This window comes from Chenopodium album, chromosome 4 (genome assembly GCF_948465745.1).
Source record: "Chenopodium album chromosome 4, dcCheAlbu1.1, whole genome shotgun sequence".
In the NCBI taxonomy this organism is placed as follows: Eukaryota; Viridiplantae; Streptophyta; class Magnoliopsida; order Caryophyllales; family Amaranthaceae; genus Chenopodium; species Chenopodium album.
This window is the reverse complement of record NC_137837.1, coordinates 12,070,084-12,094,900: the sequence shown is the minus strand read 5'-3', so window position 1 is coordinate 12,094,900 and position 24,817 is coordinate 12,070,084. Positions and strand designations below refer to the sequence as shown.

At 34.5% G+C, this 24,817-nt stretch overlaps 2 protein-coding genes across 2 annotated transcripts; one reads left to right on the top strand and one right to left on the bottom strand.

Moving 5' to 3' along the window:
* Positions 1–1,323: 1,323 nt before the first annotated feature.
* On the top strand, positions 1,324–5,596 carry LOC145626697 (argininosuccinate lyase, chloroplastic-like). Its single transcript, XM_081679158.1, has 7 exons — positions 1,324–1,753; positions 2,197–2,460; positions 2,849–2,965; positions 3,261–3,409; positions 4,357–4,648; positions 4,776–4,940; positions 5,136–5,596. The coding sequence occupies exons 1-7, from the start codon at positions 1,397–1,399 to the stop codon at positions 5,403–5,405; spliced, it is 1,614 nt and encodes a 537-aa protein (XP_081535284.1). The 5' UTR covers positions 1,324–1,396; the 3' UTR covers positions 5,406–5,596.
* A 1,721-nt stretch (positions 5,597–7,317) lies between these two features.
* On the bottom strand, positions 7,318–21,898 carry LOC145626696 (peptide-N(4)-(N-acetyl-beta-glucosaminyl)asparagine amidase-like). The gene is made up of 17 exons (XM_081679157.1): positions 21,729–21,898; positions 21,570–21,623; positions 21,292–21,480; positions 20,919–21,017; positions 20,723–20,812; positions 19,940–20,022; positions 18,153–18,266; positions 15,836–15,890; positions 15,663–15,749; positions 13,504–13,559; positions 12,869–12,928; positions 12,094–12,181; positions 11,232–11,984; positions 11,066–11,126; positions 10,698–10,800; positions 7,838–7,972; positions 7,318–7,731 (listed from the first exon to the last, which is right to left on the bottom strand). The coding sequence occupies exons 1-17, from the start codon at positions 21,804–21,806 to the stop codon at positions 7,647–7,649; spliced, it is 2,190 nt and encodes a 729-aa protein (XP_081535283.1). The 5' UTR covers positions 21,807–21,898; the 3' UTR covers positions 7,318–7,646.
* Between the last annotated feature and the right edge of the window lie 2,919 nt (positions 21,899–24,817).

Genomic DNA, 24,817 nt, shown 5'->3' with positions numbered 1-24,817 from the left:
CCAAATCTACGAAAACACCAATTAGTAATAAAAGTGGCTCTAAAGAGCCAAAAACACTACTAATTATGACCAAGGGACGGGGGTAAAATACTGTATAAAATAGACACATCAGTGCACAAATCTAGAGTTTTATTGCTCATCCATCTTGCACTTTACGTGTTTTACAAGTTTAGACTTGGTGATGACTCATTTGCAAACAACACAATCAATCCATTATTAGTTCAATAAAGTAAAGCAAACTTTCAAATTTCAATTCTTGATTTATTAGTGACAAGCAACATTTATTATTAAATCCTTTAACTACCTCGGTGTATAAACACCTTGAGTGCATAAGGCACCCCACAAACTTAACCTCGTTATATAAGACTTAAATTCTTCCTTTACTCATTCTGTTTCCATAATCATGAATGAGTAATAAATTAATCGTACCGTTTCACCAATCACATACCTTTGCCTCTAAGCGCACCTTGCATAATTAGAGTATAAACAATACTTGCAATATAGAATAGTACGCGTCATACGAAAATTCACAATGTATAACCAAATAATTTAACCCAGTCATCCCTATACATGATACTAAGTTCTCGATCCGTCCTTAAACATGCACCTAAAAGCAAGGTTTCGTAACTCGTACGTACCTTGAATATACGAGTTGGTATGCCACTTTACTAACTAGAAATCACCTTCTATAAAGTCTTCCCCTAAACAAAACAACAATAATTTAATAAATACCCAAGCAATTAAATTTACAACAATACTAACTTACTTAAAAACCTTCAAAATCCAATTAAACAACACTTTAAAACCTTCCCTTTACTTAAAATTAAAGGCTTGTACATAGTTCTTTAAATTTTATTCATAACAAACCTTAAAGTACACCCTTACACATGAGATTACAGCAAATTTAAAGTTCAATAAAAATATGAAAATTATTTTAAAACCCCTAATAATCTCCATTTTTAATGGGTGATTAAACCCTCTTTATAAAACATCAAAAGTAGTATTTAGAATATATTTCCAGCACTTTATCAACACATCACTTTTATACTCAATTAAAAGTCTCCTAGGAAATAATCACTTTCTAAAACAAACAACCAACAATTAACATTACTAACCCAAGTAATAGCTCAAAAGAACAGAGCCTTACACTATATATATATATATATATATATATATATATTTAAAATTGTGCATTGCATGGATAATCTATTTTTTTTTAATTTATTTTTTATTTTTTTTAAAATAATAATAAAAAAATAAATAAAAACAACAACAACAAAACTCTCTATTCATTAACACATTGTTGCTATAATCGCCGCCTACACCACTGAGTAAGCAGAACCCCAGTAATCAGTATCCCACTCAATAACGCATCAAATTCTCTCTTCAACTATCAATGGCTGCTGCTTCTTCTTCCTCCCTTCTTCATCAAACTTCAATCTTCTCTTCAATACCCACTAACTCAAACACCTCCCAAACTCACACTCCAAACCCATTTCTTCAAATTCCCAGAAAACCCAATTCCCAAAAACCCCTCCCTTTTCTTCGTTGCGCTTCTTCTGGTACTACAATGAGTTCCTCTGAAAATGACCTAAAAAACCCAGAAAAAGAGGTCAAATTGTGGGGTGGTAGATTCGAGGAGAGTGTCACTGAAGCTGTTGAGAAGTTTACTGAGTCAATTTCCTTCGATAAAGCTCTTTACAAGCATGATATTATGGGCAGTCGTGCTCATGCTACCATGCTTGCTCATCAGGTCTTTACCTTTATTTCTTTAGGGTTTATTAATTTTGTTATTTATTGTGTATTTGTTTAGCTATTAGTATGAGTTTTGGCATGTGAATTGTAAATTGACTTTTTTTTATTTGAATAATGAGTTCAATATATTGCGGGTAGTCGACTATTATGTGATTTGTGGTGATAACGCGTGCTTTATATATGATACAATACACCCGTTATATACAAGACCTATTGGAACGTTGATATCATGTTTGAAACTTATGTTCTATTAATCCATGATTCACTGAAGTGATATTGGAATGCCCATTGTGCAAAATCCGGAGTATGTTGTCATAATGCTGATGATTTGCTTAGTTATTTGAGGTGAAGAGTTATTGCAGTAAGTTTTATTGATTGGATTTGTTATTATGAGTAGAGTAAATGAGAATCTGATTGCTGGAGTTATTGATATATTTATAGGGGTTAATTAGTGTTGAAGATAGAGATAGTATACTCCAAGGGCTCGATGAGATAAAGAGGCGTATAGAGGCAGGTGAATTTGTATGGAGGAGTGATAGGGAAGATGTTCACATGAACATTGAAGCAGCACTTACTGATCTTATTGGGGAGCCTGCGAAGAAGCTTCACACTGCACGAAGCCGGAATGATCAAGTTTCAACTGACTTTCGTTTGTGGTGTCGAGATGCTATTGATGAGATCCTCAAGAAGATTAAAAAACTTCAGGTTATGTCCTTTCCCTCTAATTGAATTGCCTGAGAAGTATCATAAAACTTCAAATAAACAGCTGCACTTGTATTTTCATTGCAGCTTACCAGGTTCTGTTTGATGGGTGTGTTAGCCGAGCTTAGCATGCATTGTTTTTATTACTTTTAGATTTTCTCTGACATTGAGGGTCAGAAACTTGACACATTGCCCTGCCTTTTGTGTTTAAACATTTTATAGATCAACTTCCTCTTCTACATTTATAAAACTATTTTGTCACCTAGTTCTTGTTCCATTGCTGCTTGCCTATCCGCACAAAGTCTTTAATTATTGTGATGCATATAATGCTTTATATAGAAATTCTCACTAATTTCCGCTTAACTAAATTTTCTTATGATATAACGTGCAGGTTTCACTTGTTACCTTGGCCTTTAAGAATGAAGGCTTGATTGTTCCTGGCTACACACACTTGCAGAGGGCACAACCTGTATTATTGGAACATCTTCTTTTAACTTATGTTGAACAGGTACATTGACTTTTAAATTTCATGCTTCTGTTCAGAATTCATGGTTGCTAAAATCTCTGATGTTCATTCTTATTGTTATTTCCTAAGATTTTTAGAGACAAGATGTTCCTTCTTAATGTTATGTAGATTTTGTGCAGTTCCGTTCATTTAGTTACTGTATTTCTGTATCATACTAAGTTACTTACTTCTTCTGTCTGGTTACTGCAACATCAATGGAGTTGATTCATTTTTTGCTCGTGTTTTCTTGTTCTGAGAAAAATAAATCTTTTAATTTTGCCTTGGTCTTTATCTGTAGCTTGAACGTGATGCTGGTCGACTGACAGATTGCAGAACTAGGTTGAATTTCTGTCCTCTGGGTGCATGTGCATTGGCTGGCACCGGCCTACCAATCGATAGGTTTATGACTTCTGATGCTTTAGGATTCACTGCTCCCTTGAGAAACAGGTAAATTTTCAGTATTTGATAGCAAGTATTCATGAACTGTCGGAGTTGCTCAGCATTCTATTTACTAAACATGAAATCTGCTGTCTAGTCTTAACTCCTGTGGGGTCACTGGGTCAGCATTGTTTTATCCCTCTGTTCCGATTTGCCTTGTAACTATATCTAGTAAAGCAGATGATGACTTGAGTGACTGTTAATTCGTTATTATTATCAATATGAAAATTTGCCAATTACAAACTGTAAAGTATCCACTTTGCTGGTTACAACCATTTAAGTTGATTTTTGCAAATTATAACCAAAAAAGTCACCTTACATATTAAACTACAACCAAAATCCAATTTTCAACTACTTTCACCAAAACATGACGTCATTTGTCATTATATCATCAATTGATTCCAAACTGGTATAGGCTAGGGCTCATTTTTTACATCACCTGATGTTTAATGAGGTTACATTCCGATGAAAGTGGCCATAAATTAGATTTTGATTGTAGTTTAAAATATAAGGTGACTTTTTGGTTGTAATTTGCAAAAATAAACTTAAATGGTTGTAAGCTTGTAACCTGAAAATGGATACTTTAATGAGTTATAATTGACAAATTTCCTTATCAATATAGTTTAATGAACAAACTTTTGACTGTTAAAAGGTTTCGTTGTTATAGTGTATTATACTTCAATAGTTTAATTACAGTATGTTTCTTTTGTTTTGCAATTGATTGTGTGCTAGATTATCCTTGCATGCTTTTGGTTTTAAGAACTTTTTTCTTTTCTAAATTGTTCAATGTGGGGCTGTTATATACAATGCTTTTTGGCACTGTTTAGCTGCCTGTATACTGCAAGCAGGCTTGTCTTCTTCCGTGGATATGAATAGGGACTCCATAGATTGTCCTCTAAACCAATTTGGTATGTGCGTTTCTGTAATGGCTACTTTCATTTTCTTATGTGAAACAGCATTGATGCAGTTTCAGATAGAGACTTTGTGTTGGAGTTCCTTTCAGCTAATTCTATCACAGCCATCCATCTCTCCCGGCTTGGTGAAGAGTGGGTGTTATGGGCTTCCGAGGAGTTCGGATTTTTGACTCCTAATGATTCAGTTTCTACTGGAAGTAGTATAATGCCTCAGAAGAAAAATCCAGATCCTATGGAACTTGTTCGTGGGAAATCTGCACGAGTTGTAGGTGACCTGGTAACTCTTCTTGTACTATGCAAGGGACTTCCCCATGCTTATAACCGTGATCTACAGGTACAAGCTGATTATCCTCAATTATCATCCTGAAAGACTATTTCTGGAGACTATTTGTCTGGTTTTCCTTTGTTTCTTTCCCATTTGGCTCTTCTGACCTGATGGTTCTCATTTGTCATCTAAACAGGAAGATAAGGAGCCTGTCTTCGACAGTGTGAAAACTATCGTAGGAATGTTGGAAGTAAGTTCTGAGTTTGCACAAAATGTTACCTTTAACAGAAACAAAATTCAGAAATCTCTGCCCGCTGGCCATCTTGATGCCACAACACTTGCAGATTATCTTGTAAAGAAGGTGAGAGTGTTCAATTCTTGTAAGAATGATTTCTTTTTGGTTAATTTTCTTTCAAGTGTTAGCCTATTTTAACCCATATTATTTAAATTAGCTAGTGTAAAATATCTTTGCTGTTTAAATTGCTGGCCATATTTTCTGCAATTGTTTCCTTGCCTTCACATTTTCTGATCCTTCTCATTCTACATTATCCAATAGGGAGTACCCTTCAGAACTGGTCATGATATTGTGGGAAGATCTGTCGCATTGTGCGTCTCTAAGGGCTGCCAGCTTCAAGACCTAACCCTTGACGAGCTTAAGAGTATTAGTCCTTCATTTAGTGAGGACGTGTATGACTATCTCGGCGTGGAGAATTCTGTCAAGAAATTCTGTTCATATGGTTCAACAGGTTCAGAATGTGTTTCAAGTCAGCTTGATTTTTGGGCAGCACAACTTGAGATAGACAGGAGTGCATACAACAAGCATTGATTGCTCTGACCTAACATTGTCCAGAAATTTAAATTTTCTCTCTTTTTTTTTTAAAAAAAAAAATTCTGGGATGCTCAATTGCCCTTTCAAATTTTAAAAAATGCATCTTTTTTACTACGTATTTTATAACTAGAATGTACAAGATATTTGCAAAGTTAAATAATGATGAAAGCTATTAAGGTGAGAATTTATTTTAAAAAGATTTCAATTTTTTATTTCAAGGGAGAGTCGAATAGAATTTGAGGATTAGGCATTAGGGTTGAAAGTGTTGTGTTGAAAAGTAGGAAAAATTGAAAAAAAAAAAAAGGTAAGAAAAGTAATAATAAAGCAAATTTTCCTACTTTATTATTACTGTATGACTAGTTGATACATTAATGCTCCATATATCCCATAATATAGTGTTTATTTCAACAACAACAAAAAAATGTTTATTTCCATTTTCATCATGTTGAAATAAACCAAAATGTGAGTTTAATGTCAATAAAAAGTTTTACTTGAAGGTCAGGGAAAAAAAATCGTTTTTCAGTAACTATTATAAATATATTTGAGCTATTTAATTGAAGGATTTTTTTTTAAAAATAACATCACATATTTTCAAAGAAATGGATTATAACACCATCTTTTAAAAAAATTTTATTATTACACCACATAGAAATCCAAAAATTGAATTCCACCACCATTTAATCTTATATTTGGATGGAATCTGTTAGTGGGACCCACTAAGCATACGTGTCATTCATTGATTGGTTAAAAAAAAAAATACCAATCCCTAACCTAGCTCCGATCCATCACCGGCAACAATGAACTGCTGCCGGCAGCCCTAAAACCCTAACCCAGCCCCACCGTCGGCACCTCAAGCCACCGAAAAACCCACCGGAGACAACTTCAAAACACCCCAGCCACCGAAAACCCACCTAACCCATCCTTGAAACACCTCAGCCACCGAAAAGCACCCCATCCGCCGCTAGCAAGGAGTAGGGTCGCAAACTAGGGTGGGGATCAGGGCGGGGGTCGTTGCCCAGGTGGAGATCTGTGGGTTGTCGAAGTAGGCGGAGTTCGGTGGGTGCGATTTGGTTGTGTTTGGAGTGGCGGAGGTGGTTGCGCGGGCTAGTTTGGTGTTGTTGGAGATGTGAGGCTAGGTGGGATTGGGGTAGTTTTCTGGGAGCGGAAATGATGGAGTCGCCGGTTCCGGCTGGTTCCGATTGGAGATAAGGTGGTTTCGGCGGGAGGTCAGGGGATATCAGTGTTTTGGCTGGTGGTTCCGGTGGTGGGGCTGGGTTGGGTTAGGATTTAGGGTTTATTTTTATTTTTAATTAATTTTTTTTAAATAAATCGCTGAGTGACACGTGTCCACAGTGGACCCTACTAACGGATTCCATCCAAGAATCCGTTAGTTGGTGGTGAAACCAAATTTTTTGATTTTTTTTTGTGGTGTTATAATCAAAATTTGAAAAATTGTGGTGTTATAATCCATTTTTTGTAAAATTTGTGGTGTTATTTTCAAAAAAATCCTTAATTGAATAAAACTTCTAAAGAAAATTAATTAAATAAAAGAATCATAAGCTACGTAATACTGTAAATCCCATTATACCAATATACCTTTTTTTTTGGAGGGTGAAAGAGTACATACCACTACGCCATTAGCAAAAAACTTGAAATAAAAAGAGCCAAGATCAAATAACAACATACTACGTAGTAAACTTTGAAACAAGATCTATTTACAATGTACTCCATATTTATAAGCTTATAATTCACTTCATACTTCGTACTTCAAATTAAATAAGAAAAGTTAAGTCTAAAGTACGATTGTTAAACGAATGTTTCAACTCTTTCAAGTAGGGACAATTATTAACTTCGAACACAATGTGAACATTTCTTAAAAGAGCCAAGATCAAATAACAACATTTACAAATCTGTGCAATACGAAGCACCTAGGCAATGCAAGGGCATAACAATTAGTTGTTATATAAGGATTACATCTTTACAACATTGCGAGGGATAACTGAATACAATATTTTTATTCAGCCTATAACTTCTCAAACCTGATAGATTTTGAAATAAAAATAATAAATACAACCCTCGTATTTGAATAAATAGATGTCAGTCAAAATCAAAGCAGCATAATAGTTGCCACAGACTAAACTGGCACCAGTAATCAGTAGTAACAATATTACATTTCTTCCTTCTGGAGTCATTTATACATAATCCCTTTCTGCCTCCCCTTTCCTCCTGCACTGGATGTTAGCAGTTTCCTGCATACAAGTCAATACTACCAATTTGTAGCCTTGAGGTCGACTTAACATCTCGTACTGACAGAAAGGTGAACCTGCAAAACTCAGCATTTAATAGATACTCAGGTACTTTTCTACCAAGGAAGGAGGGGAAAGGGGAAGCCGGGGGGGGGGGGGGGTGGGGTGGGGTGGGGTGAATACCTTATGGCGTTTGATTGTGTATGCCGTGATCCAACCCTGTATAGTTTGCGCTGGAAACGGCTATCAAATTTCTGAGAAGTTTGTCTGTCCAAAACATACCAACTGGATCCTCCATCACTGCTTCCTTCAACAATCCTGAAAACATTTGCAGAAGATTGGGACATAAATATTTACAGATACACAAAGCCTATGTTGCACAAAACTGGATTTAGATGTCGAGTCTGACAGAATCGGATCCTTTGACACTCCGGATTTTATAGCATTTCATATAAGGCTACTATATATTTGGGTGTCATATCGTGTTGACGTGTCGGAGGAGACGCACAGCAGAGTGTCAGAGTAACATAGCCACAATATCTAATAAACAGAAGCTAGGATCAAAGGGAACAGGCATTAGAATCCAACCTTCATTTCCATGAACTTTCCTTATCAATGCTTTTCAATAGGCTCAGAAAGAATTATAGTGTACTTCAAGTTTTTCACTTTTGGGAATGTATTTTTAATATAAAGCACTTTAGAGAGTGATGATTAATGATAACCAAAGGTAGTACCCACAAATGTTGCATTGCTATAATAATCTATACTAACGTTGTGTTAAACAAATGTTGCATCTCAAATCCATTGAAGTCCATAAGATTGCGTCGGACCAGTTTTTATGAATGCCCGCACAACCACCCTGATGGACCCTTGATTTACTCTGTTTACCAGTAGACAAGTGTTTGTGCTGTTATGTGCACTCAAGTGCCAACTTATAGGCAAGGTTGTGTGCATGATGACCATAATAACTATTATCAGAGTTGAGTTCAAATCTAAGCATCAAGAGATCTGTGTAAGCATCTGAGTGACAGCTAAACCAGATGACAATCATCTAAACAAACTTGCGTGGCTATCAGGAAAGTCCAAAGGAGGAAACCAACTTGAAGAGAAAGTGATTGGGCTATCAAAACAAAACAGCTTGAACGACTGCAATCGGCGACTTATGCAGTGCATGCGCGCAAAGAACTTTTTGTGCAAGGGTTAGTTGATGTCTTGATGAGATACCTGATAAATGCATCACCCTAATGCGTGGCAACAAACCTAAAGGGTGTTGGCAAAAGGAGAATTAAACCAGCTAAATCTCAAAATCTCAGTGGCACAAGAGAGTTTATAGAAGCCGACATCTTTAACTTCAACATGAAGTACTTTTTGGACTATAAAGTAGTCATTGTTCAACATAAGGGCTCCCTTTTATGTGAAAGGATACTCTATTTGCACGCTTGAGATTGGAGACATGCTAAAAAAAAAAAGATTGGTTGTTTAAAAGTATGGGCTCAATGTAAAAATGGTCACGGAAAAAAGTAGACAGCTTATAGCAGCAATGAAGGGATATTCTTTCAAAGAGTGAGGTTTTGTCTCCTTCCAGCAAAAGAGGCCCCTCTCCCCACAAGACCTTCATGTACATACTATGTCACAGGCCATAATAGCAATTTGTGTGTTGCCAGAATGAAATAATCAACTATGGCCAAAAGAAGTCCACTGTGTCTATGAATTCTTCCAAGATAACAACAAATAATTAAAGTTCAAGGTGCAGTTTACTTGTTCTCATAAGAAAAGAGATGACAAACTAATCACTCAGCTATTCAACTGGAGAAAGGGCTCAGTTTACTTGTTCTCATAAGAAAAGATGAATGAGCCCATGTTCCTTACAGTCATATTGTTGAGTGAGAATAAAGCACTTGGTAACTAGTTCAGCTACTAAATATACTCCAATCAATAAGACAATAAGGACTATCAACCATAAAATTAAACTTTAAAATAGAGCTAACCTACATGCCCTTATAAGATAGCTGTTTCAGAACTACTTGGAGGAAACAATTGGATGAATTATTGAAGGCTGGAATTATTCACCCCTCTGAAGCTCCTATGGTACACTCATGATATCCAAGGGAAAAAGTACCCTATTATGCAATAATAATTACTGAAACAAGGTACAGCACAAAACCATTTCCATTTCCTTTGATGGCATTGACTACTTGGGGGACGCAGTGTACTTCGCCAACTTAAAATTGAGATAACCAATACCTCTCAGAGGAACGAGCTAAAAACAGCTTGTGTCACAAATTGTGGAGCACTGAATGACTTGTCTTAATGTTCATCCTAACGAATGCATCTTCCATGCGATGAACCAAGTCTTCTATAGATACCGGCATACCACAACAAGTTTTTAATTGTGTACTTTAGTCCATCTTGAACACAAGGAAGATAATTGAGAAATTTAGGGAACACCTTCAGTCCTTGAAGTGAAAGAACTGTGTCTTCACTAATAGGTAATTCAAATTACTTAAGCCATCTCGTGACAGGAGGCCGATAAGGATGAATATGTAAAACACACAAACTATATGTATTAGGCAAGGTCCAAAGAACATTTTAGAGCTAAGGTCATTTCTTATGTTAGCTAACTACTATTGATTGTTCATAAAATGTAAGAAGGGACTCACTTGGAGGAGGAGATAAGAGAAACCCCTCAATGAGTTCCATGAGGTTTGATCCCTAGACCTTAGGGATATGAGTTAAGGAGCAATGCCACTACTCCACCACCTCAACCTTAATGGTTCATATGGGAAAAATTCTAGAGAGATCACTGAATACACTAGCTTAGCTCTTTTGTTCTTTCATTCTAAAGATCAAGTTATATTTTCTCTGTTCCATAGTTGTTACTTGTTCAAAAGATGGTATTTAATTTACATAGTAATATTTCGCGCATATTATTGTAAACTATTTGCACCACCTTTTTTTTTTTTTTTTTTTTTTTTTGGGGGGGGGGGGGGGGGGGGGGAGGGGTTGGGGATGGGTGTGTAGTAGTGTTATGTACTGATCATACCAATCCATTGGATCTCTCTCTGGAGCATCATTAGCAGACATCAGCTCATACGCCACAACCTCACACATCTGCTCCTCTTTCAGTTTGTATGCAATCCAACTACCTGCAATACCAAAATTCAAAAGGTAACGTAAGGATAGATCACATATGACAATATAATATTATGAGATTGCATAAAAAGAAACATTGGATGGCACAAAGCCCAAATCCCCAAAAGATTGCTAACATGAATCGTCACAAGGAACTGTCCCCAAAAAACGGAACGAAGAAATAGTAGTGATAAAATGAAAGTAGACAGAATTAAAAAAGAATAAACTTCAGTGACTGTAGCCCATCAAAAAAGAGGGGGGGGGGGGGGGGGGGGATACCTCTTGCTCCATTTGGTTCTTCCCATTTTGATGACTGTAACCCATCAAAAGCTGATGTAGCCTGAAAATACAGTTTATATATATCGATGAAAAATCTTAAGAGATATGAACCTCTCACCACACATATATAGAGCAGAAAACACAAAGATTCCATCAGTTGACTTACAATTCCAAAAGGAAGCTCTTCTCCACTTGCAAGGACTGAACCTGAATGTATTCTATTCAATCTCAGAAGAGGCAAAGAGAGAGAATCTTTTGAAATGCTGGGACATTTAGCAAGGCTCACAATCATATCATCCAGAGCATCTAGTGCAACCGGCAAAGCTAAGGAGGTCTTTATAGGATGGCCAACCATATGCACAAGCACCTCATTTTTAGTGTCGAGCTCAAACTTCAGATAGAGGGTGTTCATTAGCTTGCCAAAAGCAGGCAATAAATGATGCAAAGAAGGTTGTAGACCATGTGAAGTTTTAATTATCTTTCTAGATCTAAAAGGACACTTCTGACAATCTGTCAGGATCCTTCTTAGGGTCTTTAGGGCATCAACCCCACTGGAGACTGAAAGAGAGCTATCCGCAAACTGGGAAATGACAACTCCCAATGAATTATAAATATTAGAAACATGCTCATCGACACACAAACGAACAGGACAAGTTGTGCAACTCAAGCCATCCTTGCCAGATTCATATTCTGATCTTGAAATGCGCCATTGCTTGTCCCCACTTAGTCTCCCAGGTAGTGAAACAGCAGCATCACCCTTTGAATGAAGATCTCTTTCAATAGCTTCTTTCTCAATTTTGTAACGTTCTTCAAGCAAAGATATCTCTTCTGGTTTTAAACCCTTTCGGCATTGTTTTGTTAGTTTTTCCAGATCTTTGCATAAATTTTGCTCTGTTGTAATATTCCGGCGGGTTAGAACCTGAAAGATATAGAAGGGGGATGGCAGTATAAGTTATGACAGAATAATACAAAATCCAAGAACCATAATCAGTGTTGGCATCCAATATAATATTTTTACTTCAAATTACCTCATGCCACTGTCTTGTATAACGTTTTGTGACATCATATACCCCATCTTTTGCAATAGCAATCACATAGTTTAATTTTTTATTCCACCTATGCAATATAGGTGCTAAATTACATTAGTTATTGAACAAAGAAAGCATTATAATTCAAATTTAGGTTCATGTAAGAACCAAGGCTATGGTGAGAAGAAGGTAAGAACCACTGAACCACATAGGGCACATGTCATATACTCATAGAAGTATCAGGTACATTAGACATTTTTTTAATTTTTCATACTCCCTCCGTTTTTTTTACAAGCTAGAGTTGAGATTTTCCACTATTCATATATCATCATAGACTTAATTTTTTTTACCAATATTTAATGCATAAATATGATCATATAATATGTTGTTGGATTTGTCATAATGTCTACTTTTAAAAATTAATTTTTTCATAATTTTTTACTAATCTCTCATTAAAAAATATTGATGGTCAAAATTGTGTCTCGGCAAATGTGCAAATTTGACTCTAGCTTATATAACTACTTTACGAGTGAAAAAAATCAATTATAAAATATATGTGAATAATGTGATGTACCTTATAGCTCTAAGATACGTATTATGTAGTGGCAAGACATGCAACTTACAACTTTTGTAAAAAAATTCAGTTTTAAAACTTTGGATATGTACCTTATAAGAGATGTACCTTACAACTCTATGACATGTACCCCATGTGGTTCTCACAGTTCAAATATTAATATATATACACACACAGACATGAGGAGGAAAATGGAAGTACCCTTTTTCATACAACAACGGGTTGTCATAAATTCCTTCACAAGGATCAAGATGCATCCACCTGAGTATAAGAAGATACAAGTCCACCCAAGTGATCAGTCTTCGAAAAGCTATGGAAAAGCACAAAGGAAATAGGGAAAAAACAGAAGGGAGGTTTCATACAATTTATTCATAAATAATTTAATCAAATGCCTACAGATTACCATGTCCAGGAATACCACCTTCCTAAATTTAGAACAGTATGTACTTTTGATGGATGGTAATTATGCAGTCAAAGTATCAAACTGTTGCCTTAATCGTTTTTAATTTTTTTGTCAAGACTAAGAAAAAGTTCAGCGACAAACAATACCGTTTGAGGAATCTAGCTCCCTTTTAACATAAATAAGGATGAAGCATTAGATTTTAAAAATGACATGAGACAAACTTAAAGGGGATGTCCCTAGAGGTACTGATATTATTGTTTGAAATTTACAAAATAAAAAAATAAAATGCTGAGGGCAGTAGTCATGATTATAAAAAGCCAGAGGCAACTGCATTAAAAAAATTTCCAAACTGCATCTTTGGTTTCCCCAAAATGGACCACAAACATCAAGAATGCATATCTGTACATAAAAGCGGGACAAATAGTTATCTTACCTCCCTAAATGATGTGAAAAACACTCTGTCCATACATGATCTGTGAAATCCAAAACCTGCAATACCAAAATTTAAGATGACAATTCTCTCCAAAAAAAACACCTAAAAGACAAAAATGCCATCTCCAAGACAATTTATTTAAACTGCAAGTCTTTAGACACAGAGCTACTAAATGCTGCAAATCAATTAGCCAGTCTAAATAATTACCGGCAAGGTAATATTAAATATGTAAAGCACAAGTTGTAGTGATTGAAAGAGAACTAGAGAAGGATGGAAGTACACATGAAACACAACTGCCACTCCACCAGGAATGATAATAGTTTGTAATGTCTTGCTACTTTACCTCCCCCCCCCCCCCCCCCCCCCCATTTTTTTTATCTGTGTTCTGAGGCCTGAGGGTTAGCTGAAGTAACCTTAAGCACTAGTCGAGTCGTTGACATAGAAAAACCATCCTATGATCAATGCTTAGGTTGCAAGTCTAAAAGTGATAGGTCTTGAGTTGGATAGTGGAGATACAAATTAAGACAAAACAAAGTGATAGTGATTAAGGGCAATACATATACACAGCCCTACACCTGTTATTTGGAAGGTCTGTTTTGTTAATTTCTACAACTGGTATACTGTTCAAGCTCTGTGGGCGTGTCCATCCCACTATCCCAGAGAGGCCAGTGCATCCATGCAGAATGCCCAGCACTTTTTTGAAGGCTGTTTGTCATGATTGTGATTTCTTTTCTATGGTATTTTCGAACTCTAGTCTCTCCTTTCCATAAATGTTTACTGTTAATGATAAAACAATGAAATCGTAGATAATGTAATATTCCAGAATTAGTAACAGTCAACTTACTGAAGGTAAGGATTAATATTCTTCCATTGCCTAATGGGAGATTAGAAACATTATAAGGGAGCTTTGCTAAGTCTTTGTCAGAGAAGGGTTTTGCAATGCCCAATCTAGGGTGATTGTGAGGTGTGTAATTACTAATATTTGTCAAATAGATTAGTATACATGGTGTGATTTTCACCTACTTAATATGTTCAGTCTTTCTATGTATTGTTAGTGTTTGCAATTGTCTTGTAATTTTTTACTTTAGATCTCTTTCAATTTTTTTTTTTTAATTTGTTTGTAACATTCAAGACATTACAGTAAAAACATCTTCGAAACACTAGACACCATTCACTCAATTAAGCAAGCACGACATTGTCTTGTGATGATATACAGAATATTGAGGTTAATAACTATGTCTTAACAACCAAATATATATAGCAAGACTGTCATTCAAACTAAAAATTGAATGACAGTTGACAGTTTGACACCAATAATTAACTCTCTGATTGCTTGATTGGCCGTGCACAACAGGCTAAGAACTTGGCAGATACTTCTGAGATGTGTTGTTGGTGAGGATGCTAGCTACCTTTATGTCATGAACAGGCTGAGTCTGAAACACACCAGTTTTTCAGATGTCCTTAGTAGCAGTTGCCTGAAGTTGTTGCAATGGCTGGGGAAGGAATGCAGATCAGCATTTTGATCTGAACATTGTTTGGAGGAAGTGAGGCAGGATGTTTAGAGATGCTAGGCAAAGGAAAAAGGGGTTTGCAGCGTTTGAAGCTCTCACTTATCATATTTGGCATGCTAGAAATCATGCATGATGGCAGAAAGCTTTTATTAGACCAGAAGCTCTGATCTTGAGGGTTAAACAAAAGATTTATTGGAGAATTCAGCAACTTGTTGATGACAAATGATGTACTAGATCTTGTGATTGGCTGTATAGTGTTAAGAATTTTGTGTAGTTTGTTGTGTGTTTGGTTGATGCTGTTTGTTTGTACATAGGGGGGTCTTTATAAATGTACATCTCTCGCATGATTGATATATATCTTACTTACCCAAAAAAAACGTGGGTAAAAATTGGTTTTGTTTGCATTATGCTTCATCATAATAATTGAATCCGGCACACTGAGCTAGGAGCCACAACTCTATAGTTATGACTTATGAGAAGCTTGCAACATAACTTTAATTGTAGCAAATGATATACAGAAAAATGAAAGAGAAGAAAAGGCAAAAACATATCAATATAATGTTAGCTTTGGGAAGGTAATAATTGCAAGAACCTCAATAATCAGCAAGGCAAAATGAAAGAGGAAAGAGAGTAGATAAAGACACTCACAAGACGTGACTCATAGCCAAATGCTCTGCAATACAGAGTAAAGCAGTTAGCCCACTCCCCACAACGCCCTTTTTTAGTTTCTAGGATCTGCATGGACAAACGATACAAATAGAACAAACAGAAGCTAAGCACAAGCAAATAAGAGCACACAAATAAAGTAAAAAAAAAAGTACCTTTATTGGGTCATTATAGCGTGGAAAACGAGTAATCCTCGAGCAGAAGCTGCAGCTGTAGGTTGACAGCAAAAGTCCGTGAGTATTTAGAGCACCAAATAAGAAACTATTTAAATATAATCACTAGAATAAAAAAAAAAATTACAATTTATTACTCCGTATAAAATTAATTCTTAAGCCACATAATACATAAATATACTTTTTGGGAGAGCCAAATAAGCAATTATAAAAATCTAGCAAATGAAGTCAGAGATTTGAATGAAAATTCTAGCACCACATGAGTAGAAGTAAATGGTCTGCTTTTGGATAAAAAAATTCCAATCCAACTATCCAGCCATAACTCAATAATTTGAATAATTCAATAAGCCAATAACAAGACAATTTTTTCGACATTGATAATTACTCATACAACAATCACAATCTTAATCCCAAAAAAGAGGTCGGGTACATGGACCATGCAAAATGGCCAGCCATGATCCTGTCCTAGTCTCCTTCCATGCTCCTGCAAATCCAACTTCATGTCCTTTTGAACTCCTTTCATCCAAGTCATCTTTGGTCATCCTTTGCTTCTTTTAAGATCTTGACAATCCCAAACTCCCAACCCTCTACATTATTTACCAGTGCGTATTTACAATCTCCATCTAACATGTCCAAACCAACACAATCGGTTCTCCGGCTTCTCCTTTATTGCATGAACTCCAATCTTCCTTCTAATATCTTCATTTTTAATTTCTGATTTTGCCCTTTAAGGTGTTCTCACACATCCATCTCAACACAAGCATCATTGCTACCCCCATCTTCCCAAAATGATCCTTCAGCTTAGATCCATATAACAACGTTGGTCTAATAGCCATCCAATATAATTTTCCTTTTAAGTTCAAAGGTATGCTCTAGTCATACAATACCCCAGTGCTCTCCATTAGACGATTAAAACCAACTTGACTTCATCTTGTGGGTAACATCTTGGTCAATTCTTCTGCAAATTGAATTGACTCAAGGTAATTATACACTCGCTAATCGAAACCTCTTTATCATCCAACATTACTATATACCCACATGAATTCCTGGGAGTGTTAAAACTAGATTCCATGTACTCGCATCAGCTTGGTCTAAATCCCTCGAGATATTAAAATTTGCATCCCCCAAACTCCACTCTCATCCACCAATACAATATGGATATTATATCATGATCTATTAGTTTGGCATCATACCCCCAAACATATCATTATACCTAATGCTAAGTTACAGAATTCAAATTATCCAAATTGCTAATATTCAAGCACATCATATCCTTAGCAGATCCTAATTAATATTTCTATATCCTATAAAAGTTCTAATCCCAAAAACTACTTATCTATTATTTATATGTTATATGTTCTTCAACATCTTATCAGATCCTAATTATATTTCATACTTTCTCCGTTTCTATTTAGTTAACGCGTTTGATTTAGGCACATATATTAAGGAGAGGAGAGAGAGTGAGAGAGAATGAAAAAGCAAGTGGGTAGCTTGTAAATGCAAGGTAAAAAATTTACCCCAAAAAGAAACGTGTCGACTAAAAATAACTTTCTAAAAGGAATACGTGTCAACTAAAAAGAAATGGAGGTAGTATGATTGAACAAAAACTACCTCCATCAACAAAGGTGGTCGAAGGAAGATATTTCCATAGACAAATTAATGCATACGATACGAGGATCTTACTAATCTTACATTTAACCATATCTTGCCCACAATGAAAAACATTTCATTTGGAGATATCCCAAAAAAAACTTCATACTTTGCTTTTTTTTTTTTTTTTTCTCTCTCTCTTCCTATTGCGTTGATCCTTTTAATTTTCTTTTCAAAAATAAATTCCTACTCTTTTTTTTTTTTTTTTCTCTTCCCACTTCCAACTTTTTTATTTTACATTAGACAAATATGTTTTTAATTTTAATTTTTAAAAAAATTACCGTACCAATCTCATGTGTGAATTTTTTTTGGGAATGCCAGAATTAACATCATCATCTAAGATATTGACACTTGAAACTTATATATGGACTAACATAACATCAAATAAGGGCTTCACTTTGCCTATCTAGAATTCGACATAAAGATGGATTTCAGTTTTAAGTTTGATAAAAGTAAAAGTAGTGACTAACGAGTGTAAAGCAACATTAATATAATAAATGGAAAGATGCATGAGGCTAACGCAACTAGGATCAGCAATATAATATCAAAAGGATCAAAACTCACAAATGGCAGTATAGCTACGGGACAAAAGAATCCATCAAAACACCAGAATTGGAAAACAGCTATAGATATAAATTTTCTTTCATACCGATATAGCTCAACTCGTGAACCTCCATATTTCATTTCTGCAGGCGATGGTACACCCATGCCCTGGCCTATAGTTTGATTCCCACAGCTATCACAAGGAGGAGCATTAACCCAACTGCAGAAGGCAATAAGCCATTTAAAACACACATGGTTGAAAATAACAATATGAATTTGGACGTGCCATTAGAGTGATTGAGCACACATTGGATAGTACAAGAATCAATTATATAAGTCATCCCTTAGAATCCCAGATTCTTTCAGAAACAAAGTGCCACCAATTACTAACATGGTCAATTTGCCATAGTCTCAATATGAACATAGAAATTTAATTGTGTCATTTAAGTGTATTGCACTCCATAAGCTATGGCTAATGAATTAATATACTTCAATAAGAAACATCGCAAAGGAGTTTTCTTCATGAATTTAACCATTCATCATATTAATTTCCATGCCTTGTGGGAAAGAAATAATCCCCACATACTAAGAATCATGTTTAGCATATATCTAACTATTGTCAAGAGAGGAAAAAAAATGCCCAGATACCAAAGTAATCGATTGTTAATCACTAGTTATAGTCATAATTCCTTTCGTCCCCTTTGTTTACTCATTGAGCTTTTGTTACATGTTAAGTTTTTGGTTGGGTGAAGTTGATAAGAAACAAAATAAGTAGGATCAAATATAGTGTATTTAAGAGAATAGTTGTATTCCCTCTAATTCATTTATCATATTGGGCAAACTCAAAGAGAAAATTTATAAAGGAAATTAGGGCAAATAATAGAGAACTTAGTAATGTTAGTATTCCCTTTGTGTTAGAGAGATCATTCTCCTTTCCATTTAAGTTGATAGTCAAAGAGAAATTATTCTTTATGCTTTAGAGATCCCTTATATGCTTTAAGATTTTGATACCAATTAGAATATACAAACTCCATTTAGGGATTTCAATTTAAATCTTATATCTGGAAGATATTGACTATGTTAATTGGAATTTTCAATTTAGTCCAAAATAGGAGTTTGACCCTTATCCCATTTCGGGTGGAGACAACAGAGTATACGGTCTATCATATCATTATGACCTTGTATACTAGCAAGATTGCAGGAGTGATGTGATAGCCATGTCCAAGCATCACAGTTTGACAAAAGATAATTGATTTAATATTTACAATAGTAAGTTACAACAATAAAGCGAATTAATTCATAGTAGCCTTGAATTTAAGTAATGTTCAAAAATTAACCACCAAGAATTTGGATGATCAAAGGTAACCTAAGTGAAGGTTTGTTTTAAACCTACTATAACAGTAATGTTTGAATTTTTTTTTGGTCTCATGGTCTGGTTGGTCTGATTTAAGCAAGAATAAGATGCAGAAAACAAAGCTTAAGTCAAAGCTTAAGTGGAAAACAGCTAACATTGTTACATTATGTAACCTTGAAAGATTATATAATTTCAAATTTAGAACAAGAGCCTTAACAATACCATGAATATTCTAAAACCAGAATACTTTTTTTTTTCCCCCGATAAGGGATAGACCTCAGTTTTACCATAAATAGGTTCCCAATAGTAATACCTATTTCCTTTGTAATTCTGGTTAGCCCCCCTAGATGTTAAACATTAACTTTATCCCTAAGAAGAAGAAACTCAACAATAGGAGAGCCTTTGAGTATGAGGACTTCACTCATGTAACATGTCAAATAAGCATCAAACCTAATTAAAATAACTAAGATTATAAGAAAGTCTCTCAGCTAGAATGGTCTAATGAAGAGAAGATGAAATAAAATATATAGCTAGAATACCTGAATGATTGTTTGAACCAAATCAACAACTCCAGCAAGAAAGCATGATCCCGTTCATCTTTTGTTGGTTCAAAGTTCCCCTCCTAAAAAGCAAAGAGATAAACTTAAATTTTTTGAATATGTTCATAGAAAGTCTATAGCTCAAAAGTATACAGTTAAAGCATCTAAAGTACTTTAGCCCACAATACACAACTAGAGGTGCATTAAAAGTCATAGCAAGAAAAGCAAACAATGGTTAATGGACAAGATGACTTCTAATCCTATTTTGTAATCCTATGGACAGCAATGGCTAGAAATCCAGCCACTTCCATCTCATGTGATGCAATCACCCTTGCTGGTACAGTGTTATTCAATGAAAAGTAAGGAGATCTAGAGTATAAACCTATAAGACATGTATAAAATGCAGATATGTGACACTCAAGGATGAAATATAGCCATGCTTAATTTATGACTTTACAAATAGATATTCAGCCCCTGCCCTTAAATGAAAAATAGCTACTCTTATACTAGACCTATAGGTACAACCGTTCAACACAGATAAGAAAATTTTTATAAGCCAAAAAAAAAAAAATGCTTGCTGGTGAAACTAAATGACCTTAACAAGATATTTACATAGGAATTAGTATAATAGGTAATTAAACTACCGAATCAAGAGTTAAACTTTTTACAAGCAAAAAATGATTTGCCCACATATGAAGTGACGACTGAACACAACGTAAACATCAAATTCATCATCCATAATCTAGCAACATAACATTGAATGAAAATGATTAGTAACCCAACCTTTTTCGCTATGGACACCAATGCTTTCTCCTCCAACTCATCAATGGGTACTGTCTTACGAGCAGCTTCCTGGCGAGTTGGGTCCTCATACTACAATGTTACAAAAAAAGACAGTTAGCAGTAGCAAGTAACACTCTTGATTAACCAAAGAATCTAGACTGAATAAAAAAAAATTAAAATCACAATTCGTAATCACCATAAAAACTTTATCAATATAACCCCGTAGTTGTTCTTCTATTTGTCCATTATCTTCAGGAGCAACATACTGTTGAAAAAGCAGTGCTTCCTCCTCAGCCTTAAAAAATTGTAACATTATCAGTAATACGAAAATTTCACCGGAAAATCACAGTACAAAAACATTAATAATATAGAGAAATCTTGGATTTTACGAGGCGAAAATATATGGTTTAATACAGTCAATCATCATAATTTTCTTGATAAAGTTTGCAATTAGAAATAACTAGAACAATTTTCCACAAATTCGACAGCTCAGTAGATCAATGCTAGAATTTTAATTCAATCATTTCGAAAAAGAAAGGCGAAATCAAAGTAAAACAAAAGGCAATTACCTGAAGCAATCGAGCAAATTCTTCATCAGACTTGAGCAATTCTTCATTAACATGAGAATCACCAGTTGCCGACGATTCAGCTACAACATCTTCTTCAATTGAAATCAAACGAACCTTTTCTTCAATTGAATTTAGGTCAGAATCATCAGAAATGATCTTAATATCATGATGATCATCATCACAAACGATCTGTAACATTAAAGCGAAAAAATGAAAAAATTGATCAACAAAATATTCCAATTTCAAAGTGAATCAAACAAAATTAGAGATTAATTCACCTTCTGATCATCTGGAGGAATTGAAGTGAGAGAAAATAGTTGAAATTTGAACACCTGCAAATTGAAAAATCAAAAGATTGTTGATTCAAACACAACATTTTACAGCAGAAAATGTAATTGGAGAGAAAGGTTGAAGAAAGAGATTGGTAGAGAGAGTACTTCGAGGCCATCATCGGTGTCGTAATCGATGTCGAAGGTTGAGTTTTCATGGCGGACGAGTAGCTTCCGAGCTACCATTTCCGATCCCTTGCTTTTTGTTTTGCTAATACGAGTACTAGTTCTTTTCCTCCGACGAAGTTTGAAACTTTGAAGAAAGCCGTATACTTCTTCGATAAGTTTTTGAAAAGAATTGACTTTAATAACCAGGTAACGCCCGTGTTTTGACTTGACTTATTGAACGTGCCCCCTTATAAAATGAAGGATACTTCAATTCTCACTTTTATATAAACTCTCCACATTTCTTACTGCAAAGTACCGCCACCACCAATGACAACGAGCAACCACCACGTCATGAAAAAAATACTAGATTGAAAGTTTCACATTACTCTTGACAACTAATTTACTAACCCCAACTAGCCACAAAAACTATGGATGACTACAAGGGACCATCGACGCCCAGGGCCGTCCCAACTATTTTGGAGGCCCTGTGAGATTGAGATATATTTGGGCCCCCTTTTTTTTAAAAAAAAAAGAAACGTATAATAATATTGCATTTTTTTTAAAAAATAAATACTCTACTATGATTTGTTGTAGAGGTTTAGAATAAAGAAATAAATGTAATTTTTGTAATATTATTGAAGCGATTGAAATATGTTGAAAAGAAAAAAAAAACACAAGTTATAAAAGTTTTTACGGGTTATTGTAAAGAGGAGAGAGAATGGTAATATTTTCTAAAAATGAAACTGAGTTAAGGGACCATTAGTGGGGATAAAAGTATAAAATATTGTTAAAACTAGGTTAGTTCCCGTGCCATGCACGGTAATATGCAATAACTATTATTAAACTATCATTACAATTAAATTTTATAAATAAAAAAAAATCTAAAAATATATATAGTTGACAAATTTTGAGGAAAATAAATTAAAGGATTACGAAAGATATGTTAGATATGAACTGATGTAGAAAATGAGCAAAATTGTGTTTAGAATTTTTTAAAGCTATATAAATATTTGTGTTTAGAAAATGACACGTGTCATTACTGGTGTGTTTTTTTTAGTATATAGTTATTGAATTTTTTTTTTTTTAAAAAAAGAAACTGAATGACACACTAGAAAATGACACGTGTCATTACTAGTGTGTCTTTTAGTATATAGTTAGTGATCTTCCAAAATATAGGAATGGAATTAAAAAAAAAAGACCAAAATGAAAAGTAAAGCACAAACGGATTAACGGAGTATTTGAAAATAGAAAGAATATCCAAACCTTTAAATAATAAAATTAAAATTACAATAAAGAAAAGATAACAAAAAATAAAAAAAAAAATAAAAAATAAAAACTGGAAAAAAAAAATGCATAGCAGGATTCGAACCTTGTATCTACAGGCATCAATACCTCCACATTTACCAGTATTACCACTAAGCACAACAGTTTCACTATACATTTGTTACAACCATTTTGTATATATTGTAAGAATTTGAGGCCCCAAACAACGTTGGACCCTGTGCAGTTGCGCAGGCCGCACACCCTAAGGGCCAGCCTTGTCGACGCCACTAGACATATCACCGGAGCATACGAAGTTGGTGATGGAAAAGGGAAATGTAAAAAATACTACCTCATTTCGTAATAGTTGCAATACTTTGATTGCTACATATGTCAATGCATAACTTTGACCATAAATATTTATAATTACATATTATAAAGAAATATAAAAGGTTCTTTCAAAAAAAAAATATATATATAAAAGGTTAGGGCTTGTTTGGCATCAGTTTTGGTTTTCAGTTTTCTGTTTTTTTGAAAACCAAAAACCAAAAGTAGGAAACAAGAAAAAGGTGTTTCCACTTTTCTGTTGTCAGTTTTCAAAATTATCATAATTTTGATAAGTTTATATAATTTTTGATTCATTATGGGACACATATCATATAATTTTAGAAAACAGAAAACCACAACAATGCCAAACGAACCCTTAATTTTTTATTTTTTTTTTAAAAAAAAAGAATAATTCATAAATAAAGTTATACGAAATCTACAAAGAGATTTAAATCTAATTAATACGAAGTACATGACAATTGAATCAAATAAACATATTCTCTCAAAACGATCGTTGCTGCAAATCGTACATTTTTCATACCCTCTTTCAAATTGTTGTGATTTCTAGTCTTTTTCGACGAGGGAGTTTATCAATCTATTGTAGTCATGAAGAAAATTTTCATCTAATTCATTTGATTGTTATTGAAGCTAAGAATTAACCTCTTTTTCAATCCTGCACAAATCTATTTATTTACAAAAATGCCATTTTGAGATACAAAAACTCTATTTGAGATAGTGGGGCTCCCTCCCACAATGAAATCCACTAAATAGTCAAAGATTTGGTTTCTTTATTTTTCATGTTTTAACCCACAATTTAAGCACTAAAACAATTAAGATAGCGTACTTAAAAAAGATGCACAAAACGATTAAAAAAGTACAATTAATAACGTAAAAGCATAATGAACCGATAAAAACACTATGATTCATATAGAGTTATAGACCTTGAATCACAAAATAAGAGAATGATTAGATACAAACAAACATAAAGATTATTAAAAACCTAAATTTGCTTGAACTATAATGCAATTAAATTAAATTTCAAAAAAAAAAAAAGAACGAAATTAAATTAATTTTATAGTACAATATCATGTTACACCACAATAATTTTTTTATAACTAAAAAAAGATCAACTAGAAACAATTTTTCAAAAAGTTACAACATAAAGATCAATTACTAAATGTTAGATGAGACGAACACTACAAGAGGCGGGTGAATTGTATGTGAGTTTCTATTGACTACCTTTTGTAGAATGTAAAACAGAATGTAAAGGAACTTGCAATACACACAATATTTTACAAGAAAACCTTCCAGTGCCCAACTGGAAGTATAATCTCGACTCAGGGGATTTCCAAACCAAACCAATGCACTATAATAGGGCTAACTTCACAAGTTACAAACCTATTATAATCAGACCTATACTCACAAATTCCAGAATGAACTTGCTACACAGTAGGACCCTATCCTACCCAATTTAAGTCCCTGACTTAGATTCACTCGTACTC